The 21,863-nt window shown below is 40.5% G+C and overlaps 2 protein-coding genes and 1 non-coding gene across 4 annotated transcripts; all 3 read right to left on the bottom strand.

The window, feature by feature from the left end:
* Window positions 1-10,905: 10,905 nt before the first annotated feature.
* TRNAT-AGU lies at window positions 10,906-10,979 on the bottom strand. Its single transcript has one exon. It is a non-coding gene; the product is annotated as a tRNA-Thr (tRNA).
* Window positions 10,980-11,250: 271 nt separating this feature from the next.
* Window positions 11,251-13,793, bottom strand: LOC121789412 (protein CURVATURE THYLAKOID 1C, chloroplastic-like). Of its 2 annotated transcripts, none has more exons than XM_042187886.1 (6): window positions 13,557-13,793; window positions 12,775-12,860; window positions 12,569-12,655; window positions 11,959-12,021; window positions 11,801-11,838; window positions 11,251-11,492 (listed from the first exon to the last, which is right to left on the bottom strand). In XM_042187886.1, the coding sequence occupies exons 1-6, from the start codon at window positions 13,660-13,662 to the stop codon at window positions 11,438-11,440; spliced, it is 435 nt and encodes a 144-aa protein (XP_042043820.1). In that variant the 5' UTR covers window positions 13,663-13,793; the 3' UTR covers window positions 11,251-11,437. The 2 variants fall into 2 exon arrangements, with proteins under 2 accessions (XP_042043820.1, XP_042043821.1); XM_042187887.1 differs by having other exon boundaries at window positions 12,775-12,857.
* A 4,688-nt stretch (window positions 13,794-18,481) lies between these two features.
* Window positions 18,482-20,585, bottom strand: LOC121789413 (rop guanine nucleotide exchange factor 12-like). The gene is made up of 5 exons (XM_042187888.1): window positions 20,011-20,585; window positions 19,789-19,943; window positions 19,633-19,707; window positions 19,316-19,558; window positions 18,482-19,253 (listed from the first exon to the last, which is right to left on the bottom strand). The coding sequence occupies exons 1-5, from the start codon at window positions 20,417-20,419 to the stop codon at window positions 18,624-18,626; spliced, it is 1,512 nt and encodes a 503-aa protein (XP_042043822.1). The 5' UTR covers window positions 20,420-20,585; the 3' UTR covers window positions 18,482-18,623.
* Window positions 20,586-21,863: the final 1,278 nt, after the last annotated feature.

Below are 21,863 nucleotides of genomic sequence, written 5' to 3'. Positions count from 1 at the left end.
CAATCATCAGTGCAGTAAGAGAAAATCGTATGTTGTGCAATTACTTGAAGTAGGAAAAGAAATGAATAGTGAAGTGGAATCAGAATCTGAGGAAGAAGAAGAAGGAAATAAGTCTGAATTACAACTTTCCTTACATGCGGTTTGGGGAAAAGATAGTCCTCAAGTAATGAGAATTAGAGGAAGATGTCAGAAAAAAACCATAAGAATCTTGATAGATACTGGTAGCACTCATAACTTCTTAAGTGCTAAAATGGCTAGCAACCTCAATTGCAAGCTACTTCCTGTTAACTCAAAGGCGGTGGAAGTAGCAAATGGCCAGATCCTGCAGTGTAATAAAAAATGTAGCAGATTAGAATGGGAGATGCAGGGATCTAAATTTCAAGGAGAAGTGTATCTCATTAATCTGGAGACTTATGATCTCATATTAGGTGGAGAGTGGTTGTCTACTCTGGGAGAGATTAAGTGGAATTTCAATAATCTTAGCATGGTCTTTTGTTTCAATGGTAAAGAGGTAATGTTACAAGGTGAAAGGTGGTCACCAAAGGCTGATCAGTTGAACTTTCTGCATATACTGAATCCAGAGGAAGAAGATTTAGATGAAAGAAAATGGAATCAATGGATACCATCAGTGGAAATTGATGCTGGTTACTGTTATGCAGCTAGTGTGGAGGAAATTTGGCCCAATCTTGGCCGGATTCTTAAAGAATTTACTACTGTGTTTGAAGAACCAAGAGCTTTACCTCCACAAAGGAAACAAGATCACAAAATTGTTTTGAAGGATGGTGCAGAGGCAGTGAACATGAGGCCATATAAATATGCTGCACATCAAAAAGATGTTATTGAGAAAATGATTGATGAAATGCTTGAGGCTGGAGTCATAAGACACAGTGAGAGTTCTTTTGCTAGTTCTATTGTACTTGTGAAAAAGAAAGATGCTACTTGGAGAATGTGTGTTGACTACCGAGCCTTGAATGCTATAACTGTAAAAGACAAATATCCTATTCCTGTGATTGAAGAGCTATTGGATGAGTTAGGAAATGCAGCATGGTTTTCAAAAATCGATTTGAGGTCAGGATATTGGCAAGTGAGGATGAAGCCTGAATATGTCCATAAGACTGCATTCAAAACTCACTCAGGGCATTATGAGTTCCTAGTTATGCCATTTGGCTTAACAAATGCACCTGCTACATTCCAAAATTTGATGAATACCATATTCAGAGATTACTTGAGAAAATTTATATTGGTTTTCTTTGATGATATTCTCATATATAGCAGCAATCAAGAGGCTCATGAGCAACATTTGAGGATAGTTTTGGAGTTGATGGTAGAACACAGTTTGTTAGCTAAAAGAAGCAAGTGTAATTTTGGGTGCAAGAAGGTGGAATATCTTGGCCATGTTATATCTGAAAAAGGGGTGTCAACAGATGAAGGGAAAATTGAAGCAGTTAAGAACTGGCCTCAACCTAAGACTGTTAAACATGTGAGGAGTTTTTTGGGACTAACTGGGTATTATAGAAGATTTGTGCATAACTACGGGGTGATATCTAGACCCTTGATAGAGGTGATAAAAGGAAATGGATTCAAATGGACAATGGAGGCACATGAAGCTTTTGAGAAGCTTAAAGCTGCTATGATTACAGCCCCAGTTTTGGCTTTACCAGATTTTTCTAAGGAGTTTGTGGTGGAGACTGATGCTTCTGGAGTGGGCATTGGGGCTGTGTTAATGCAAGATAAACATCCATTGGCTTTCATCAGTAAAGCTCTGTCTCCTAAATATCAGAAATTATCAGTTTATGAGAAGGAGTTGTTGGCTATATTGATGGCAATTAAGAAATGGTATCATTACTTGCAGAGTAAGAAGTTCATTATATTGACTGATCATCAAAGTCTTAAATATTTGATTGAGCAAAAATTGACTACTCCTACTCAACAAGCTTGGATGACTAAGCTTATGCAATTTGATTATGAGATAAGATATAGAAGAGGGAGTGAAAATTCAGTGGCTGATGCCTTATCCCGGGTGCCTGAGGTGATGACCTATGCCTTAACTTCTTTTGTAATCCCTCTGGAATTAATCACCAAGATTAAAGCTTCATGGAAGCAGGACTCTCTGATACAAAAATTGATTACAGAGAAACAACAAGATGCCAATCTTCATCCTATGTTCAGCTGGAACAATGATGAGTTGAGGAGGAAAGGAAAATTAGTTGTGGGAAACGACTTAGCCCTAAAGGCTCAGATTCTGTCTCTTTTCCATGATTCTGCTGTGGCTGGTCACTCTGGGGTATTGGGAACTTTTAAGAGGATATCTGCTCTGCTTTACTGGCCCAAATTGAGAAAGGATGTTAAAGAATTTGTACGAGTATGCGTGGTGTGTCAAAGATATAAGCCGAGCAACTTCTCTCCAGCTGGATTATTGCAACCACTTCCAGTTCCTACAGCCATTTTTACAAATATCTCTATGGATTTTATTGAAGCCTTGCCTAACTCTCAAAGCTGTGACACTATATTTGTGGTTGTCGATAGGCTGAGTAAGTATGCTCATTTCATGGCCTTATCTCACCCTTTCACAGCTAAGAAGGTAGCTGAAGTATTCATGGATTCAGTCTTTAAACTTCATGGAATGCCAGTGAGTATTGTGAGTGACAGAGGCTCCATTTTTGTGGGAAATTTTTGGAAAGAATTTATGAGTTTGTTAGGAGTTGAGCTACTGTACTCCACGGCATATCATCCGGAGACTGATGGTCAAACTGAGATTGTAAATCGAAGCCTGCAATGTTACCTACGTTGTGCCATGGGTGAGAAGCCACACACTTGGGTTCAATGGCTAGGCTTAGCTGAATTTTGGTATAACACTACCTATCACTCAAGCATTAAAATGACTCCATTCGAAGCTTTGTATGGTTTTGCACCGCCTATACATGTTCCATATCTACCTGGTGATTCAAATGTTGAGGCAGTAGACCTTGCTCTGCGAGATAGAGAAGAAATGCTTGCAATACTCAAGCGAAATGTGCAGAAGGCGGCCGAGAGAATGAAGCGACAGGCTGATCAACATAGAAGTGATAAGGAGTTTGAGATTGGGGAGTGGGTTTGGTTGAAGTTGAGGGAATATAGACAGAAGTCAGTACGAGGAAAACATCACAAGTTTGAGCCTAAATATTTCGGACCCTATCAGATTTTAGACAAAATTGGTGCAGTTGCATACAAGTTGAATCTACCTCCTTCGGCTACAATTCATGATGTGTTTCATGTGTCATTATTGAAGCCGGCATCTCCACCTACCGGCCCTATTATTGATGTACCAGATATATCCCACATCAACGATGCCATTCCTCAAGCCGTTCTAGACAGAAAGATGGTGAAACGGCAGAATCAAGCAGCCACAAAATGGCTTATTCATTGGAAGGGAAAATCACCTGCCGATGCTTCTTGGGAGTTTGCTGAGGTGATAATGGCAAGATTTCCGTGGTTCCGTGTGGACAAGGAACCCTAAGAGGGGGGAATTGTTGCATGCATGGCTATAACAAGAACATCACATGCATGCAACGCGACATCACATGCACCGAGTTAGTTGATGACGTGGACTAGTTGAGATGCGGTGGCCAATGAGGTGAAGCTATGACGTGTTACAGTCAATGGGAGTCGAACACGTGGGTGTTAGTTAGTTAAGTGAGCTAAGATGAAGAGTATAAATAGTAGAGTTGCTTCTTCTTTTCGGTTATGTGTGTGAGTATAATGTTGAGATTGTAATTGGAGCTTAGATCGTGGATCTAGAGTTCCTCCTCTTCTTTGATTGTTCCTATTGTGCAAACTTGTTGTTCATTCAATAAAAACGTTTCTCTTTGATCATTCAAGTGTTGAATTCGCGTATTATCGCTGATCTCGATTGTCGCGAGCTAAGATAGGAAAGCCGCGGAGTAAGGTCGTAACATATATGCAATTAAGATTTTATTTTCTCATAATATTATTATTACTTATATGTTTTTTGCAAAAAAATTATATAAATTGATGGATTTATGTAAAATTCAAATGTATGAAATATTTTTACAAGCGAGTAAGTGGTAATTAACTTATTTTACAATTTTACTCCAAATTGACAATATTGTAACTATCTATCGATATTCAGAAGAATAATTAATTAAATGACTATTCAAAATTGTGTGTGAATCATTGAATTCGATATATAGCTATTTATACACCCTATAGCATTCACCTGTAACAATTACTCAGCTCCAAGAAGATGGTCTGATACGGATTATTAGGACATATAATTATAATAGTATCCTAGCAGTATCTTCTTCTGGTGCGAACACACTATCTCTTTATTAATCAAAATTGCAAATATTGCTAATTTGACATTCAATCACTCTTGCTTTATTTCATCACTCACTTTCCTTTCTATTTTCTCTCATATTTTATTCTTCTTTCCTATTCTTTAACATACTCCCTCTGTCTCAAGAAAGATGACCCATTTCTTAAATAGCACGGGAATTTATGCAACTTTATTTGTGTGTGAAGTGGAGATAGTAAAGTAAGAAAGAAGGAATAAAGTAGAAATAAAGAGGTTCTCGTTTTTAGTAATGAGTCATCTTGATTGGAACAAATTAAAAAGGAAAGTTGTCCATGTTTAATGGGGACGGAGGGAGTATTTTCTTTAACTTACATTGCCAAAAATTGTTTGGGACGGATCTTTTTATCAATAATCCCTTGAAAGTTAGAAACATAATTTTGTACTCTCAAGCACGAAATATTATTGATTAAAGAGTCATAATTTCATTGTGCTGGCCTGTTTTCACATATGACGAAGGCCTCAAGATAAACGATCACCGATAAAATTGTGAAAAGGAAAAAACAGCAAAGATTTAGAGGTGCAGCAATGGTAGACTCAAACTGGAAGAATACCGCCCTTCTTGTAATTGATTGTTGAAGATATGCAAGATTATGGAAGATATGAAAAGATCACGGAATTAATTCTAATTATTCTTTCCTAATTTTAGCTAAGGTAAATCATGGTAATATCTTACCATATGTAAATTTCCTTTGCCTATTTTAGGCGTGTACCTCCACAGTTTGTATACACACTTGAATGAATAAAGTTTATCCCTTCTAACATGGCATCAGAGCCAAATAATCAAAGGCTCAGAAGATAATTTCATCACAGCCCGAATACTTGTCCCGACCAGAAGGCGGTGACGGACGAACCGAACCTGAAATGGCAGACGAAGAAGATGTCAAGACCGGTGATCTCAAACTCAGAGCAAGCAAGAATGTCACAGTAGCATTCAAGTTAAAAGGAAGAAATTATGCACTAGGGGCCCGACTGATGCGGGTGGCTATCGGGAGCCGAAGGGCATTGCGGCACATCACCGGAGTGCCGGAACCCCCGAAACCAACCGATAAGAATTATCTGGAGTGGGAAGAAACCGATTTGGTGGTTTTTCCTGGATCGTGGACAACATGGAGATCGAAATCGTGGCAGATTTCGCACACCACCAAAGTGCGAAGGCCATTTGGGATAGCTTGGCCACAACATACCAAAGCACGACAGATTCATACATGATATACGATTTGGAGGACAAGGCCAGCCGGATTGTCCAAGGGGACACGGATCTGGAGACCTACTGGAGGACACTGCACGGGATTTGGATCGAAATTGATCGATGCCAAACCAAGACCATCACCTGCTGCGATAAAGGAATATGTGAGTATCGAGACATTATCAATCAGAAGAGATTGTACAAATTCTTGGCGGGATTAAATTCCCAATTCGAAGGAACCAGACGGGACATCCTAAAGGAGAGTCCAACGCCTCCAATAGACGTTGCATATGGCTGGGTAAAACGAGAAGCCATACGGCTAAAGATCATGCCATCGGTGAATCCCGACTCAACCACAACATCTAATGGGATAGGACTCGGATTTGGAGCCCGACAAACCAGATTCCAACCACAACAGACACCGCTCCGACCACCACAGCAGACAACACCGCTCCGACCACCACAGCAGACAACACCGCTCCGACCCGGAGGACCGCTCACCGCCACCAACGGCCGCCGCGGAGCCACCAAGCCCGATAAAACAAAATTATGGTGCTCAAATTGCGGAATGAACAAACATACCAGAGAAAATTGCTTCAAATTGATTGGATTCCCGGAATGGTGGGATGAGGGTCAAAAAGGGAAGGCTAGATTAGCCATCGGGATGGAGGAAACCGGTGGAACAGAGGGCACCGCTCGTGGACCGGGAACTGATGGTGTCACTCCACGCGGCGGCGGCGGCGGCAAGCGAGCGGAGGAAGTCGGCCAGGCAGCGGTCGCCGAACGGATCGCAGGAGTGGAGAGCGGCGGGTTCGACTGTGGAGGTAATGGGCTAGGGTTTTCTAAACCTAGCCCATATTCTAATTTGAAGCTTAATCCTCCATATTCCGAAAATTTTCATTTTGATCCCCGAAGTTTACATTCTGCCCCCCATGTTTTGATTAATCCGAAAAAGAACGCCATGTTGTGTGATGACTTGTTCATTAGCCCCAATAGTTTCGAAATATTGCATAAAGAGCCTATTGCATGTACAGTACAACATAAGTCTAGGAGGAAAGATGACCGGTGGATTTTCGACTGTGGAGCAACCGATACTATGACCCATGATAGACAGGATTTTGTGAATTTTTGTGGGACTATGAAAAGTCAGATACAAACTGCAGATGGGGAATTTACTTCAGTAGAGGGGAGTGGAACAATTGAGATCTCCCCGACGTTAAAATTGTCAAATTGTCTCTATGTTCCCAAATTGTCACACAAGTTGATGTCTATTAGTCACGTGACGAAGGAATTAAATTGTACATTACTAATGCATCCCAATTTCTGTGTTTTACAGGATATCAGGACGAGGAGGATAATTGGGCGTGGCACTGAGCGTCAAGGCCTCTACTATGTTGACGAGATGGCTCACCAAGGCAGTGCCGCAATGCTGGCTCACGGATCTGCAACTCGAGACGCTCGGTTGTGGCACAGACGTTTAGGTCATCCATCTCTGGGTTATTTTAAACTACTTTTTCCGAATTTTTCGCATCTTAAAAATTTTGATTGTGAATCGTGTGTTTTGGCGAAAAGCCACAGACAATCGTTTAAGTCTACTGAAACTCGTGTTAAGAGTCTGTTTTCACTTGTGCATGCTGATGTTTGGGGCCCCGCGCCTGTTACTGGTGATCATGGTTTTAGGTATTTCTTATTATTTGTGGATGATTGTTCGAGAATGACGTGGGTGTATTTTTTGAAAAACAAATCTGAAGTTTTTGAAAAATTCGTTCTCTTTTACAAACTTATCGAGACTCAATTTCAGACAACTATAAAGGTCCTTAGGTCTGATAATGGGAGGGAATTTGTTAATCGAGAAATGTCAAATTTTTTCAGGGATAGAGGATTAGTTCACCAAACCTCATGCCCATATACCCCCGAACAAAACGGAGTAGCCGAAAGGAAAAATAGGATCATTATGGAAATAACTCGTGCTCTGTTTTTTTATTCTAATGTTCCAAAATTTTTATGGCCTGAGGCTGTTGCTACGTCTGTTTATTTGGTGAACCGTCTTCCTACAAAAATTTTGAAAATGAAAACCCCGTTGCAGCTTTTATCTTCACTGGCCGATATACCTGCACCCCTTACCTTACCTCTTAAAATCTTTGGATGCTCGGTATATGTTCATGTTCCCAAACACGAGAGAACAAAATTTTCCGCGTGCGCTATAAAGTGTGTTTTCTTGGGGTATGGAATGAATCAAAAGGGCTATAGGTGCTTTGATCCATCGTCTAGGAAGATTATAACGACCATGAATTGTAATTTCTTGGAATGTGAGTACTACTACACCAATCTTAGCGGTCAGGGGGAGAGTAGAAATGCTATTGATAGGTCAAGTGGACCCCTAAATTGGTTCGTGTCATCACCAAGCGAATCTGCTGCGGAACCAACCGAGACAGTTAGTACTGCCGCCGAGCCCATCTTGTCACCAGCAGAGCCTCCTCAATCACCCACGCCTGATAGTCCCCCTCCAGTGATATCTGAGGTAACCACTGAAACTGAAGTCAATAGTACGAGTATTCCTAATGAGACTAATGCAGAACCAACGGAGAGTGCTGCAATTGATGGAGACACAGGACAATACATACTCCCAGACCGGAGCACAAGGGGTATTCCACCCAAAAGGTACAATCCTGAGCGTATATCAAAGAAAAGCAGATATTCAGTGGCAAATCTGGCAACGACAAATCTAACTGAAATGGCAAGGGCCTTCACGACTGCATTATATGAGGAAGAGGAACTCCCGAGGACAGCAGAAGAGGCAATAAAAGTCCCACATTGGAGAGAAGCAATGCTTATAGAAATGAAGGCACTAATGAAGAATAAAACGTGGGAAGTATGTATGAGGCCTGAGGGATCCAGACCAGTGGGGTGTCGCTGGGTTTTCACGATCAAGAGGAAACCAGATGGGTCGATTGATCGTTATAAAGCAAGACTAGTAGCGAAAGGTTATACTCAAACCTATGGGGTCGATTATGCAGAGACCTTCTCGCCGGTAGCAAAGATGAGTACTATCCGTGTGCTATTCTCCATTGCCGCAACGAAAGACTGGCCACTACATAGTTTGATGTAACTAATGCTTTCTTGCATGGGGAGCTAACTCGACCAATCTATATGGAAGCCCCACCAGGATTTGATGGGGAATTCAAGGCAGGAGAGGTGTGTAAACTCAAAAAGACACTTTATGGTTTGAAACAGTCACCAAGGGCATGGTTTGGAAGATTTACTGAAGTAATGAAAAAGTATGGATACAAACAGAGTAATTCAGACCATACTCTGTTCCTAAAAAGGAAGGAAGGGAAGATCACATGTCTAATCATTTATGTGGATGATATGATCCTTACTGGGGATGATGAGGAAGAAATCAGACAATTAAGGGAGAACCTGTTTACCGAATTTGAAATGAAGGATTTGGGCCTATTAAAATATTTTCTAGGTATTGAGGTGATGCGATCCAAGAAGGGGATATTTATAAGTCAACGGAAGTATGTTTTAGACCTTTTGGCTGAGACAGGGATGCTAGATTGCAAGCCCACAGAGACCCCAATGATGCAGAATCATGGTCTTCGACTGACTGAAGGAGCCGAACTCACTCACCAAACGAGATATCAACGACTGGTGGGTAAACTTATCTATCTCTCCCATACTAGACCTGATATTGCATACGCTGTGGGAATCGTCAGCCAGTTCATGCATAAGCCTCAAGTTGATCATTGGGAAACAGCTCTGAGAATTGTGCGCTATTTGAAGGGCACAGCAGGTCACGGATCTTGTTCGAGAATCACGGGAATTTGGAGGTACACGGGTTCACAGATGCAGATTGGGCAGGGAACCCAAATGATCGAAAATCGACTGCAGGGTACTTTACCTTCGTTGGGGGTAACCTGGTAACTTGGCGAAGCAAGAAGCAAAAGGTGGTAGCTCTATCAAGTGCGGAAGCAGAATTCCGTGGGATCAAAAGTGGGATAACAGAGATTCTGTGGCTAAAGAAGTTACTGACAGAACTTGGCTTGATGGCAAAGGAGCCGTGCAAACTCTTTTGTGACAATAAAGCAGCGATCAGTATATCAGAAAATCCGGTGCAACACGATCGAACAAAACATGTTGAAGTAGACCGACATTTCATCAAAGAGAATATAGAGGCAAGAGTGATAGATCTCCCATATGTCCGTTCAAAGGACCAGTTAGCAGATATCCTCACGAAGGCTGTAGATGCAAGGAGTTTTGGTGGAGTATTGGGCAAGTTAAGAATGGGAAATCCCCTTACTTAACTTGAGGGGGAGTGTTGAAGATATGCAAGATTACGGAAGATATGAAAAGATCACGGAATTAATTCTAATTATTCTTCCCTAATTTTAGCTAAGGTAAATCATGGTAATATCTTACCATATGTAAATTTCCTTTGCCTATTTTAGGCGTGTACCTCCACAGTTTGTATACACACTTGAATGAATAAAGTTTATCCCTTCTAACATTGATATGCAGGTCTTTCAATTTTCTTGCTTTTTAACCTTACGTTTTCATAATCTTATGCTATGGATCAAATTCACTCTGCTTTTTGTAGAAAGATTTCATTCATCCCGGCGGTCCGGTGCATGTTATAGGCGGCGCAGCTATTGTTCCAAATGTTGTTAAGGCCGTTGAACAAGCTCGAATCCGTCAAATTCCTATTATTTGGGTGCTCTCTTCTTTTTATCTGCTTCAATTCTTTGTTTTTTCACACTGCAAATTTAGTTGCCTTCATTCGCGTATTGTTCAATTTTTATTCAAATGGAGTTATAAAAGTAGATATTTGTAGCCGATATAATTCCTTGAATTTAATGTAAAATGTGAAAAAAAATTTCAGGCATTCAATATGTGCAAATGGATGATATGTAGAAAGTTTGAGCTTGAGATCATAATGATGTTAATGTGCAAATGGACCTGCACAAATGGATGATAGATATTTTTTTGCTAATATAATACCTTGAGTTGAATATTGTGGAAAGTAAAATTTGTTGTATTCGGAATTTTTTGAGATTGAGAGGAGTCATAGGGTAGTGTTGGATGTCTGACTTTCCATACCGAGTAATAGAAATAGATGATAGATATTTGTTGAGCTTGAGAGGAATCCTAATGTTGGAAGTGTGATAAATGGTTATAGGTTGTGCGAGAGCATGATCCATTGGGGAGAGATATTTGTGTGTTAGTAGCTATACTGGTTATTAATGTGTGATACTGATTGTATAAATGCATAATTATATTCAGTTTGTGGTTTTTGTACCGTGAATTTGGCATAAAATAAGAGTGATTATAAAGGAAGGACAAAGTATGGAAAAAAAATGCATATTGCTTTCATTGAGAGTTGAACTCAAGACCTCCCGCTTACTAAACGGGTGCTCTAACCAACTGAGCTATGAAAGCTGCTTGTTTGGTATCATTAATTAATACTGAAAGCTGCTTTAAATTATTTTTCGCATACTATATATTAAATTAAAGTTAATTTTATGAGGCTTCAAACAAAATCTTAATTGCATTTTTTTCACATTCAAAATTTTGCAGGAAAAATGTAATGCATAAATTGAGATATTCTACATATATCTGCATTGAAAATATTTGATCTTATGTAACTTGAGATTTTAGTAACTTCTGATCAACATTAGCAATCGTTCAAAATATATTTTTCACATATATCTTAGATTAAAAAATATTCATTCGAATCTCCATTTATAATCACAATCACAATCACAATCACAATCACAGTATGTTACAAATTGAGGTAGAAAGTAGTTACACATTTACACAGAATACAACACGGATCACCTCTCCTTTATAATCACACATGTTACAAAATGAGGTAGAAAGTTGTGTGCATCTTCACATTACTGCCCCAATATATCTGATATTGACTTGCTGACTTTTTGAGATAGTTCTTGCCTATATATACAGAGAAAGAGAAGGCAGTAATTAGCATAAATGGCGCCTGCAAAGACTCTGAAAAGATCGTTTGAACACTAAAACGGCGGACTTAAGGATGCATTTCAAATTCTAAGTGATGATATGACAATATATACAGCAAAGATGAAGCAAGGCGAATGTGCTGCCCTAATGCTTCTGAACTTGATGAATCAACAGATATGTGAGGTAACTATCATGGAGTTCATATTACTCATCACAGATGATCTAACTAGCAAAGAGTATACGAATGCAAATATGCAATGATACGACTTGAGGAGTTATCTTACCGGTCAGGTTTGAATAAGAGATATCGGTATGTGAACCACTGAAATCAAAATTCAAATATTAGTAGTTTGAAATATGAAATTATTGATTAGTCTACCTCCCTTCGGATGAGAAGTTCCCTGAGGTAAGACCTAGAACTATGGAAATATTGGTCACTTACCGAAGCAAACAACAGCCCGATGAGCTCAAGCAAACTTGGAACAACAGGAAGTTTGTCAATGGCCTGTTTTAAAATCAGGATAATGAAAATTTTCAACAAAAGCAATGGAAAGCAGTCATATTTTACGATAGAAAAATGAAAGACATGCTAAAAAGAGCAACAAATAGTCTTCTGAGAATAGAAGATAAAGTTAAGTGTGGCAAAAACTACCCATTCTATATATCAACCATATTCATCTAAAAAAATTCTGGAAAACAGAAGTGTCGCATTTATTAAAAATATGAACAAAAGATTATAATTTCACATCTACATAAATGGCGGAATGAAGAAAAAGGAGGAATAACTATAGCTGGCATGATTAAGATTGTTGAAGTTGTGGAAACTATGAAATTAGTTGAAGAATACAGCCAAGTAACCCCTGACACGAAACTGGTGGATTTTACTTCAAACTATTGGCAAATAGTACTAACTGAATAAACCCTCATGGTTGTGTGGGTTTACATTTTTCCCCTTGCCACATCTTTTCTAGTGTCATTATGTAGCAGATATCAGACGGACTACTTGAAAACAAGTTCTTCGTTATCTATTGACAAGAACAGAAAGATGTTACCGTCACAATATTAACCGCTGCCCAGAAACCAACAACACCAGCGAATCCTAGACCAATCAGAGCCACCCGATCTTCAGAATTTTCCCACTAGACAAAGGAGTTGAAAAGTAAAGAAGATCAGCTCCAAAAAGAAGGAAGAGAAAAGATGTGGGGGAATCAGTATATTGACACAGGGGAGCATTCAGGCGATTATGAAAATGACTCACAATATCCTGAATGGACTTGCCAATCGAAGATTCTGAGCTTTCTCCAGTGGCCTTTGCTATCACTCCAAAGCGATGGAGTCTCTCTACTAGACATTAAATAAGAAAATTTAGTTCCATTACAGACACAAGAATAGCTTTTAACAGATATAGTTAATGTCTAGCATCTGGCACGTGACGTGACACTTGGGCAGTTTGGTATAAATAACATTCTAAAATACATTAAATTCATCAACATACAATAAAACACCAATGCAAGAATACAAGTCGAAATGTAGAGTACTGATTTTGAGATGTACCATAATCTTCTACCCATGCCTTCGCATTTACAAATGTAATGCGACACGCGCATAGTTACATGACAGTACTTGCAAGCCTCTAGAATCCACTATGTAAAGAAACAAAAGAACCAAGCCAAAAGCATATGCTAGTTCAAAATTATAACTCCTAAAGTGAGCATTTGATATAACCTTCAAAACAAGAGTTATAACACCATCAGTGTCTATAAGCAGAAAATATGCTTCATTTGGGGGTTAATTTTAGCACTAAAATCATCTTCAAAATCATACTCCTAAATTATCAATAAGCTGACTTGAACATGCTACATACTTTTTAGAGTATTCCCCATTCATACAACTTGATCATCCAAGGACTCCAATCCAGATTGAGACGGAATTAACTTTAATTTGAAGCGTGGCAAGGTTTCAATTACAGCAAAATTATCTTCACCAACTAAAACTACTTCAATTTCAGTAACAATTCAGAAAAGCAAAAGCAGGGGATACCTCTGGCTGTCGGAAATGCGAATCTCTGAGGCGTCCCAGAAATGGGTTTTCTTCCATTGACCACCATCAACGGTGGGGAAGGCATCCTTGTCAAGATTGAAGCCATCTAACCCAGAATTCAGCGGAGTAAAGTGGTGATGGATATTATCAATTATGCGTTGAATTTGTCCCCAAATTTATAGGAAGCTCTAATATTGGAAGTCACCTTGCCGTGGAGAGAGAAGTCAAGACTCAAGACTTTTTGTGGAGAATTTGATTTTATTTAGGCCATCCACAATAGGCGCCCAGCGACCGCCCAGCCGAGCGCCGGCGCTGGGCGGTTCGCTGGGCGATCTATTGCAGCCGCCCAGCGGGCGATTGGAGAGAGAAACCGCTCAGCGCTGGGCGGTCGCGTGGCGCTGGGCGGTCGGCTGGGCGGTCCGTTCGGCGCTATTGCAGCGCTGGGCGGAAATTAATTTTTTTTTTCCGAAACACTATATATACGCGCTTTGCTCGTCATTTTCATTCGCACCACTTGTTTTAACGAGTACTCTCTCTATCTTAATTTCTGTTCAAGATCAACAAATGGAAATGGATCTCAACAACGAGCCTAGTTCCGGGAGTAGCGGGTCACAAACTCCGACGATCCCTGTGGGAAGTGGATGGGGTCAGGTGCCCGGGTACTACAACATGTACCCGTGGCAGCAGATGATGCCCGGGGCCCCAATGGGGGGGAGTCCACCGGGGGGGTTTCCGCCGATACCGGGGTGGGTACCCGGGATGCAGATGATGCCCGGGGGAGCACCGGCGACACAGTGGACTCCGGGGGTCGTACCGGCGACACAGTGGACTCCGGGGGTCGTACCGGCTACACAGGGGACTCCGGGGGTCGTACCGACTACACAGGGGACTCCTGGGGGGTCCCCGGCGACGGCGGGGGATGTCTATCGCCCCAGTTTTGATTTTTCGACTGGGTCTTCGCACACATCGACCCAAACACCCTTGGGGTTTGATAGTTTCTCCTTAGATGAGTTGGGGTTTGATACTCTCGGAGCTCCGGAGACTCTAGTTCAAGGGGGGGCAGTGCCGGGGCGTGGCGCCCCAAAGAAGAAGGGCAAGAAGAAGGTCGGCGAGTCGTCGCAGCCGGGTGAGGAGGAGGTACGGAGGAGGTGGACGGACGACGAGAACGTCGCGCTCAGCAAGGCGTGGGTGAGTGTTTGCGACGATCCTCTCGTTTCGAACGAGCAAAGGATCGTCAACATGTGGGGCAAGATAGCAGCAGCCTACCAGAGATTTTGCCCGGAGGGGAGGCCCCGCAACGGGGAGGATTGCCGGAAGGGCTGGAACCGAATCAGGGCGGCGGTCTCCCGATTTTCGGGTTTGTACACCAACGCACTCCGCATGATGAGCAGTGGCCAAACGGAGGATGACTGCAGGAGAATAGCGGAGAAAGCCTTCCCACTGAAGGGTTTATACAAGGACTTCACCTACTGGAACTGCTATCTTGTACTGAGCGAGTCCGAGAAGTTCCGAGTAGGTGTCGACTCTGGCTGGCCGAAGAAGCAACGACTGAACTACACCGGCGATTACAGCGGCAGCAGCGGAGGTTCCCACGACCTCCCCGAGACGACGCAGGAGTTCCCCACGCCGCGTTCGGTCGGTGGCCGACCTCGCCCGATTGGGCGCAAGCGCGCTCAGCAGGCGGCGAGAGGGAACGCCGGGGCTTCCCAGGAGGTCCAGTCGGCATCCCCCTTTGGCCAATCCACCCAGGAGCTCAAATTCTTCGCTCGCGCCCAAACGCGCGCTCAGTTGATCAAGACGATGGCCGAATGGCGGGTGGCGACGGATCCCGTGGAGAAGAGCGTGCTTCAAACCTTGCTCATGAGCCTGCAGGACGAGTTGGAGGCTATACGGAGGGAGACCGGTGGCGGCGGCAGCGGCGTAGGCGGCGGAGGCGACGGCGATGGTGGCGGCGGCGATGGTGGCGACGAAGGCGACAGCGACGGAGGCGACGACGACGGAGACGAGGAGTGAATTGTCACTCTTTTTTATTAATGTATTTTTTTTAAAAATTAATGTACTTTTTTAAAATTATTGTACTTTTTTAAATTTTAATAGTATTATTAAACTTTTCCCGTATATGTCTCGTAAATTAAATTCCGTATATTGTGTGATTGTTAATTATGTCATTTTATATAATTGTTATTAGTGATGTGGCTATTGATGTGGCTGAGCTATTTATGATGTGGCTAGGCTATGGCTGGGCTATTTATGATGTGGCAGGAGGATTTTTAGTGCTGATGATGTGGCAGTGGCTGGGCTATGGTTGGGCTATTGCTGGGCTATTCCTATTGTGGATGGCCTTAAAACTTTAAAAATAAATTAGTACTGGTGTGGTGACGTGATCCATAGGCATACCAAAGAGCAAGCTGCAGACGTCCCGGCGGACGTCGGACCGGCGTGCCGGACACCCGTGCGGGACGTCCGCTATTAGGCGAGCGCGAGGCAGATGCGGGTTCCCGACGGACGTCCCGATTTTTATATATTTTTTTATAATTATTGTGGATGTCCGTCGGGATGTCCGGCATTGTGCAGTGAGATGTCCTTATGACGTGGTAGTGCATTGGGATGTCCTTATGATGTGGCCGGAGGTGTTTTTGGGAAGATTAGTTATTACTATTATGATTAATTTTCAAATATGGAATAAATGACCAATAGTAATGGGACTGGACTCCTCAACTCAAATTATAAATTCTAATAAAATATTAATGTACACCGTATATATGTGTATAGTATGTTAATCGTACTATTTAATGCGCATGCCATGAGTACATACATGAATATTGAATATAAATAGGTCAAACTCCAATTATATACTCTTATTTCAATAAAATTCAGATGTGAGATAATATAAAAAATAATTGTGCAAAATTGCAAATAATCTAAAAGTGAGTTATTGTGGAATACTACTCCCAAATAAGGTTCTGGAAAAAAGAAGAAATAAAATTGGTTAGTACAAATCAATTTAAAATGGGAAGTACATGTGTACACTAATCAGTACTCCACGATGTAAAGCACGAGTGAGTGTAAATTATTGTCTGCAGATGGAATGAGGGGATAGGGTTATCCAATGGAATCCACGTGGCAAAACATTAGCGCAACCTAGAGAAATATGTGCAAAGCTCTTGTGTTTTCATAGTATTCAAGAAATAAGTTTCATTCCATGCAAAAATGTGGAAAACAGGTTTTTTTGTTCTTATTTTTGATAAAGGATTTTTAATATATGATGAATAAGCATCACTACCATGTCAACGTGGAATTACAAGTTGGCTGAGAATGATATGAACATGGGTAGGGCTCAGTGGCGGATCCAGAACTCGAATACAGAGGGGACGGAATTAAATATTAAAAAATTAATATAATTTTTAAGAATAAAATTAAATAATATATTTAATTAAAAATAAAAAAAATAATACTACATTAAATAGCAAATATTTAAACTCCATAAATATTTCAAATGTTTATTTTGATATACTAATAAGATGCAATAAAAATTAAATAAAATAAGTATTTTTTAATAATAAATAGTAAAATATAGTATTAAAAAAATATTTAACTAAAAAATTAATAGTATAACAAAATAATATGTGTAAAGTAATAAAAATATAGATTCATAAAGTATTTCAATGGTTTAATTTGGTAATAAGAAGTCATATGAATTGATAAAATAAAGAAAGAAAGGTCAAAAGAATAGAAAATGGTCTTATTGAGGTCAATCCATGGACCTCTTGGTTAAAAGTCCAAGAACATAACCACTAGGCTACTAACTAAAATACAATATTTATTGAAAACTCATATTTTTTTATGCACGGAGGGGGCGATTTTTGCTATTTCCGGATCGATTATAAGGGATATTTAGGCTCTCCGAACGGCCGGGAAGGGGCGGTCGCCCCCTCCTGCCCCCCCTGGATCCGCCGGTGGTAGGGCTAGAAATTTATACTATTAAGGGCAAAATTATATACGATTTTTTTTGGGAATTTAAGAAGAGACATTTAGTGAAAGGTTAACACTAATAAACACTATGATAACAACTAATATAGGGTTGTTAACTTGCCATGAATATAGAGATTATCCCTTAAGGGTCTGTTTGGTATTTAGGTTGGGATTAACTAAATAGGAAATATTATGTTAAATTATTTAGTTTTAGATGACCAATTATTATTACTCAGTAATTGGTATGTTAAATAAGTGAAGTAAACAACTTAATTCCTCGTTTAGAATACTATTCCCTCCGTCCCACTTTAGGGATCTCAGTTGAGTTGTGCGTTGGTTTCAAGAAATTAAAAGGAAAGTTGGTGAAAAAGATAAGTGATTAGTGAATCTCATTTATATATACACTTTAGTTTATAATAAAATGTGAGATGAATAGAGTTATTGGAATGTGAGACTTATTATTATTTATCGAAAATTCTAACTGGGACTTTTAATGTGGGACAGACAAATATTAAAAACTGAGATTGCTGAAGTGGGACGGAGGGACAGGGGAGTAGTTTGTATTTTTGTTTAAAAACTCTAATAAAAAATCATTAATTACCAAGAGCTTGCACATAATCCAAATCAGCGCAACCTATGGAATTTTGTTCATTTTGAGTAGCTACAACTTGAAGGGAAATATATTGGACGACCGACTCAGTCTTCTTTCAAATTAACACATTCCACAAATTAGCCCAACCTAGGAAATTTAATTGAACTATGTAGTTTAGGAACTATTCATGCATTGGATATATTTACATAAATAAAAATTAGCGCAACCTAGAGAAATAGATTGAACTATATATGTAATAGGAACTGCTCATGCATTGGATCGATATATATCATTGGTGCCTGCTATAAACCAGAAAGATAAACTTACAACAATAGTTGCACTCTTCTGTACAATGAGTTGCTTGGATAGTTAAAATCCATTTCTTTGTGGTAACATATGAAAAAGGTGAAGAAAGTAGAAGTTTGATTAGGATTTTAGTCCCTCTAAGTTAATGTTATATATACATACATAAGTCTGAAATTGAAAGCAAATGAGATTTAGCACTAATGGCGCGAGGAGGGACTTTTCAGGCCACTCAAGGTCTCAAGCTTATCTAGGAATCTCTTGTTAGTGATAATGGTGGTTGCCTTGACGGGAGGAGGAGCATCGCCATTGCCATTGGCATCAGCATCGGCATTCTTGGTGTCGGGCTCCCAGTCCATGAAATCCAGCAGCGTCGTCTTTGCTTCTTCCTCGTCCCCGCCCCTAGCCTGTGAGTCAATGAGCATCACATCGTCTATTCTAGAGAGCACGGTGAAGGCCAGGCTCTCGATGATTCTTGAGTAGCTCTCAAGGATCGCGTGCCCCACGTTTCTGTTGTATTGGATCTTGCTTATGTCTAGATCAGATTGAGGGATTCCTGGGAACCTATGCTTGAGAATGAGCAGGATTGTCTCTGCTCTGTCTTCAATGATCTCTCTCTTCTCCATGCTCACAGCTGATCCCCAAGCAGACTTGTTGTCCTTGGCATTCATCTTCCTCTCCCATATCACCACCGATTGCTCGATCTTGTTCTTCAGGTCAACGATCTTGTGCTCCGATGACAGGTCCACCGACTGGAGGAACACGTCCGGGTCAAAGAAGTCGTCCGTGATGCTCTTGTACATTGCGTCCCCGAGGCTCGCTCTCCCGTTCTGCACACACCACACCAAATCATGCAACAAATGTAATGAATGCCTTAAACTACCAATCCTACCTTTGGAAGAGCTTCTATGTAGCTCTCGGGGATCTCCATCTCTGTCAAAACCTGCGCGTTTATGGCCATCGCTGCTTTCAGAACTTGGTGCACAGAGTCCTTCTGATACTGCAGCCATTTTCTTGTAACCTCGGACAGGCCGTTGGGAGGCACCTTTGGTGTCGGGATCCACCATTTTTCGTTGTTGCTAGGTCCCTTCTCGTAGTAGAACTCGTTCTGGTCCTTGAAGTTGTCCAGGCAATCCTGTTCCACCATCACAAGAATCAATGTCGTAGAAAATTGAGGAATTGATGATGATAATAATTGGTCCTACTTACAAGGAGCATGCCATCCAGCTTCTTTAAGGCAGGAACATTCATGTGAAGGTCAGTTCTCTGTCTTGTTATCATGATCTGGTGAGGAGTAGTCAAGCATGTGTTTAGCTTTCAAATACGAGAGAGAAGGAAAGGAGGAGAAAAAGATAATAGTGAGACCTCCATGTTGCTACCATCTTTAGCCTTTTGTTTAGAAGGAACAAATTCAACAATATGATCAGTGACAGATAAGAGCCAATCAATCTCTTTTTTCCACCTTGCCTTTGTGTCTGGTGCCATTGGCTCCAATCTCTTTTGCTCTCCAAATGCAGAAGCTGAATTCAATCAACATAAATTATGTTTTGGAGAGATATATATATTTGTATGGATTGATTTAAGTACCTGCTAAGTTTGTAATAGCGTTAGACAAAGCCAAAGCCGAGGAGACGCCTTTTCCACCCCCAGACATGTCCTCTCCTAGAAGCAACTTTGCAAACTTTTCCTTCATCATGTCCAGATCGGACGGGGGCCCTCTGGGCTGAGGCGCGGGGGGGTCACTGGGAGGTGGGCGGGAAGGCTCAGCCCGTTCACTATCAGAAGATGGGGGGACGGGTTGTTCCTGCTGCTGGTCATTAGGATCGGTCTGGGGGCTCGAAGCCTGGCTCTTGGAGAGGCGATCGCTGGGCGAGGAAGGTCCTCCATTAGTCTCAATGACCAAACTCTTAGTTTGTCTGATCCCATCAAACATGCCCTTAAACTGGCCGAGCTTGGCTCGCAAATGCTCCTTCTCCTCCTCTAGCGCGCGCACCATTTTTGTGTTTTTTAGTTTTACTATCCAAGCTCGGACCAACCACAACTTGTTAATTTTGTTTGCTTCTCTCACAATAATCTTGGATTAGAGAGATGATGATTGATTGTTGTGCAGTTGGGAGCAAGGATTTAGGGGGGAATGAATGTGTTGTTGGTTTGTGTTTATGTTTATGGTTTTGATTATTATCAAACTTTGTTTTTCCATTGTTGTTTATGAACGTGAGATGATGTAGGAACGTGGGGTGCATGTTACAGCTAATTCAGATTAAGACAGCTCATTTTTTAGGCCTTCTATTCTTGTGATTTTTATTTGTAATTCTAATTCTGTTTTTCTCCATGGTTTTACCCATCTTTGTAAAACTAGTGGTGGTTTTTGGTTTCACAAGATTTGTGCTAGAGGAAAGGCAGAGAGCCAATAATATTTTGCATCATCCAACTCCACAAGCTATATAAGGATCATTTCAAATTATTGATGTTATGTTATTTTTAGATTTTTTTAATGGATAGGGGTGGATTTGCATAGTTTAATTCAAATTAGGATATTACCTTATCAGAATCTATCATTTGAAATATCTATAAGACATTTGATTATTATGCAAAATCCAATCTTTTTGAAAAGGTCATAGTTCATTTGAACTTAATGTACAGTTGGGAACTCGAGCTGCGTGTAATTGGATCGAGAGCTTGGGCTTGCTGGTGCTGATCAAAGAGGTTCCAAAGATCCGAACATAACATACCGTTACATTTTGTTCATCAACATGGGAAGAAGCATATACATTTCTTGTTCTTGATTCCAAGAGAGTTAAATTTATTATAGTATGTTTCCATATCATAAAAATCATAGTAGTAGTTAATTTTCGCCCGTGGATGTATGTTCTTGAATCGAACCACGTAAATCTCCTTCGCACTTTATCGTTCTTGCTTCTTCTTCAATTGTTCGGAATTCATAAAAGTTAAAAACAGTTCATAGAGTATTCAAGTTTTGTCCAAAAAAAATGTCTCATTTTTGGTCATCTATAATTTAAAGTCCTGTTTATTTATTTCCCTTTCTTTGTAAATGGACTTGACTAGAGTGCTTAGCTAATTGTTTCAATTCTAACCAAAACAAAAATGTCGGCTAATCGACTAAGAAAAACATCCTCCCTTGAACATAATTGAACAATACTATCAATTAGTCTATTAATTGATCGGTTATAATTCATTAAAACATAAAGAATGCTTATATTTATAACTAAACCGTTCTATCTTATATTCGTTTATTAAAATATAATAAACGAACATAAGATAATTCTAAAAGGTAAAAGAAAGGAGAAAAATGAATAGAACAAAATACTGGTATGAGTTTAGGTGTAAAAGGCAAAAGACATCCACTAGGCTAGATGAGAGATTTTAATATACTAGCCGTTTATTCATCCTTGGATTTTACACTACACTAAATTATTACA

The sequence above is a fragment of the Salvia splendens genome, unplaced genomic scaffold (genome assembly GCF_004379255.2).
Source record: "Salvia splendens isolate huo1 unplaced genomic scaffold, SspV2 ctg232, whole genome shotgun sequence".
In the NCBI taxonomy this organism is placed as follows: domain Eukaryota; kingdom Viridiplantae; phylum Streptophyta; class Magnoliopsida; order Lamiales; family Lamiaceae; genus Salvia; species Salvia splendens.
Note: the sequence above shows the minus strand (reverse complement) of the source record. Positions and strands in the feature narration are given on the sequence as shown.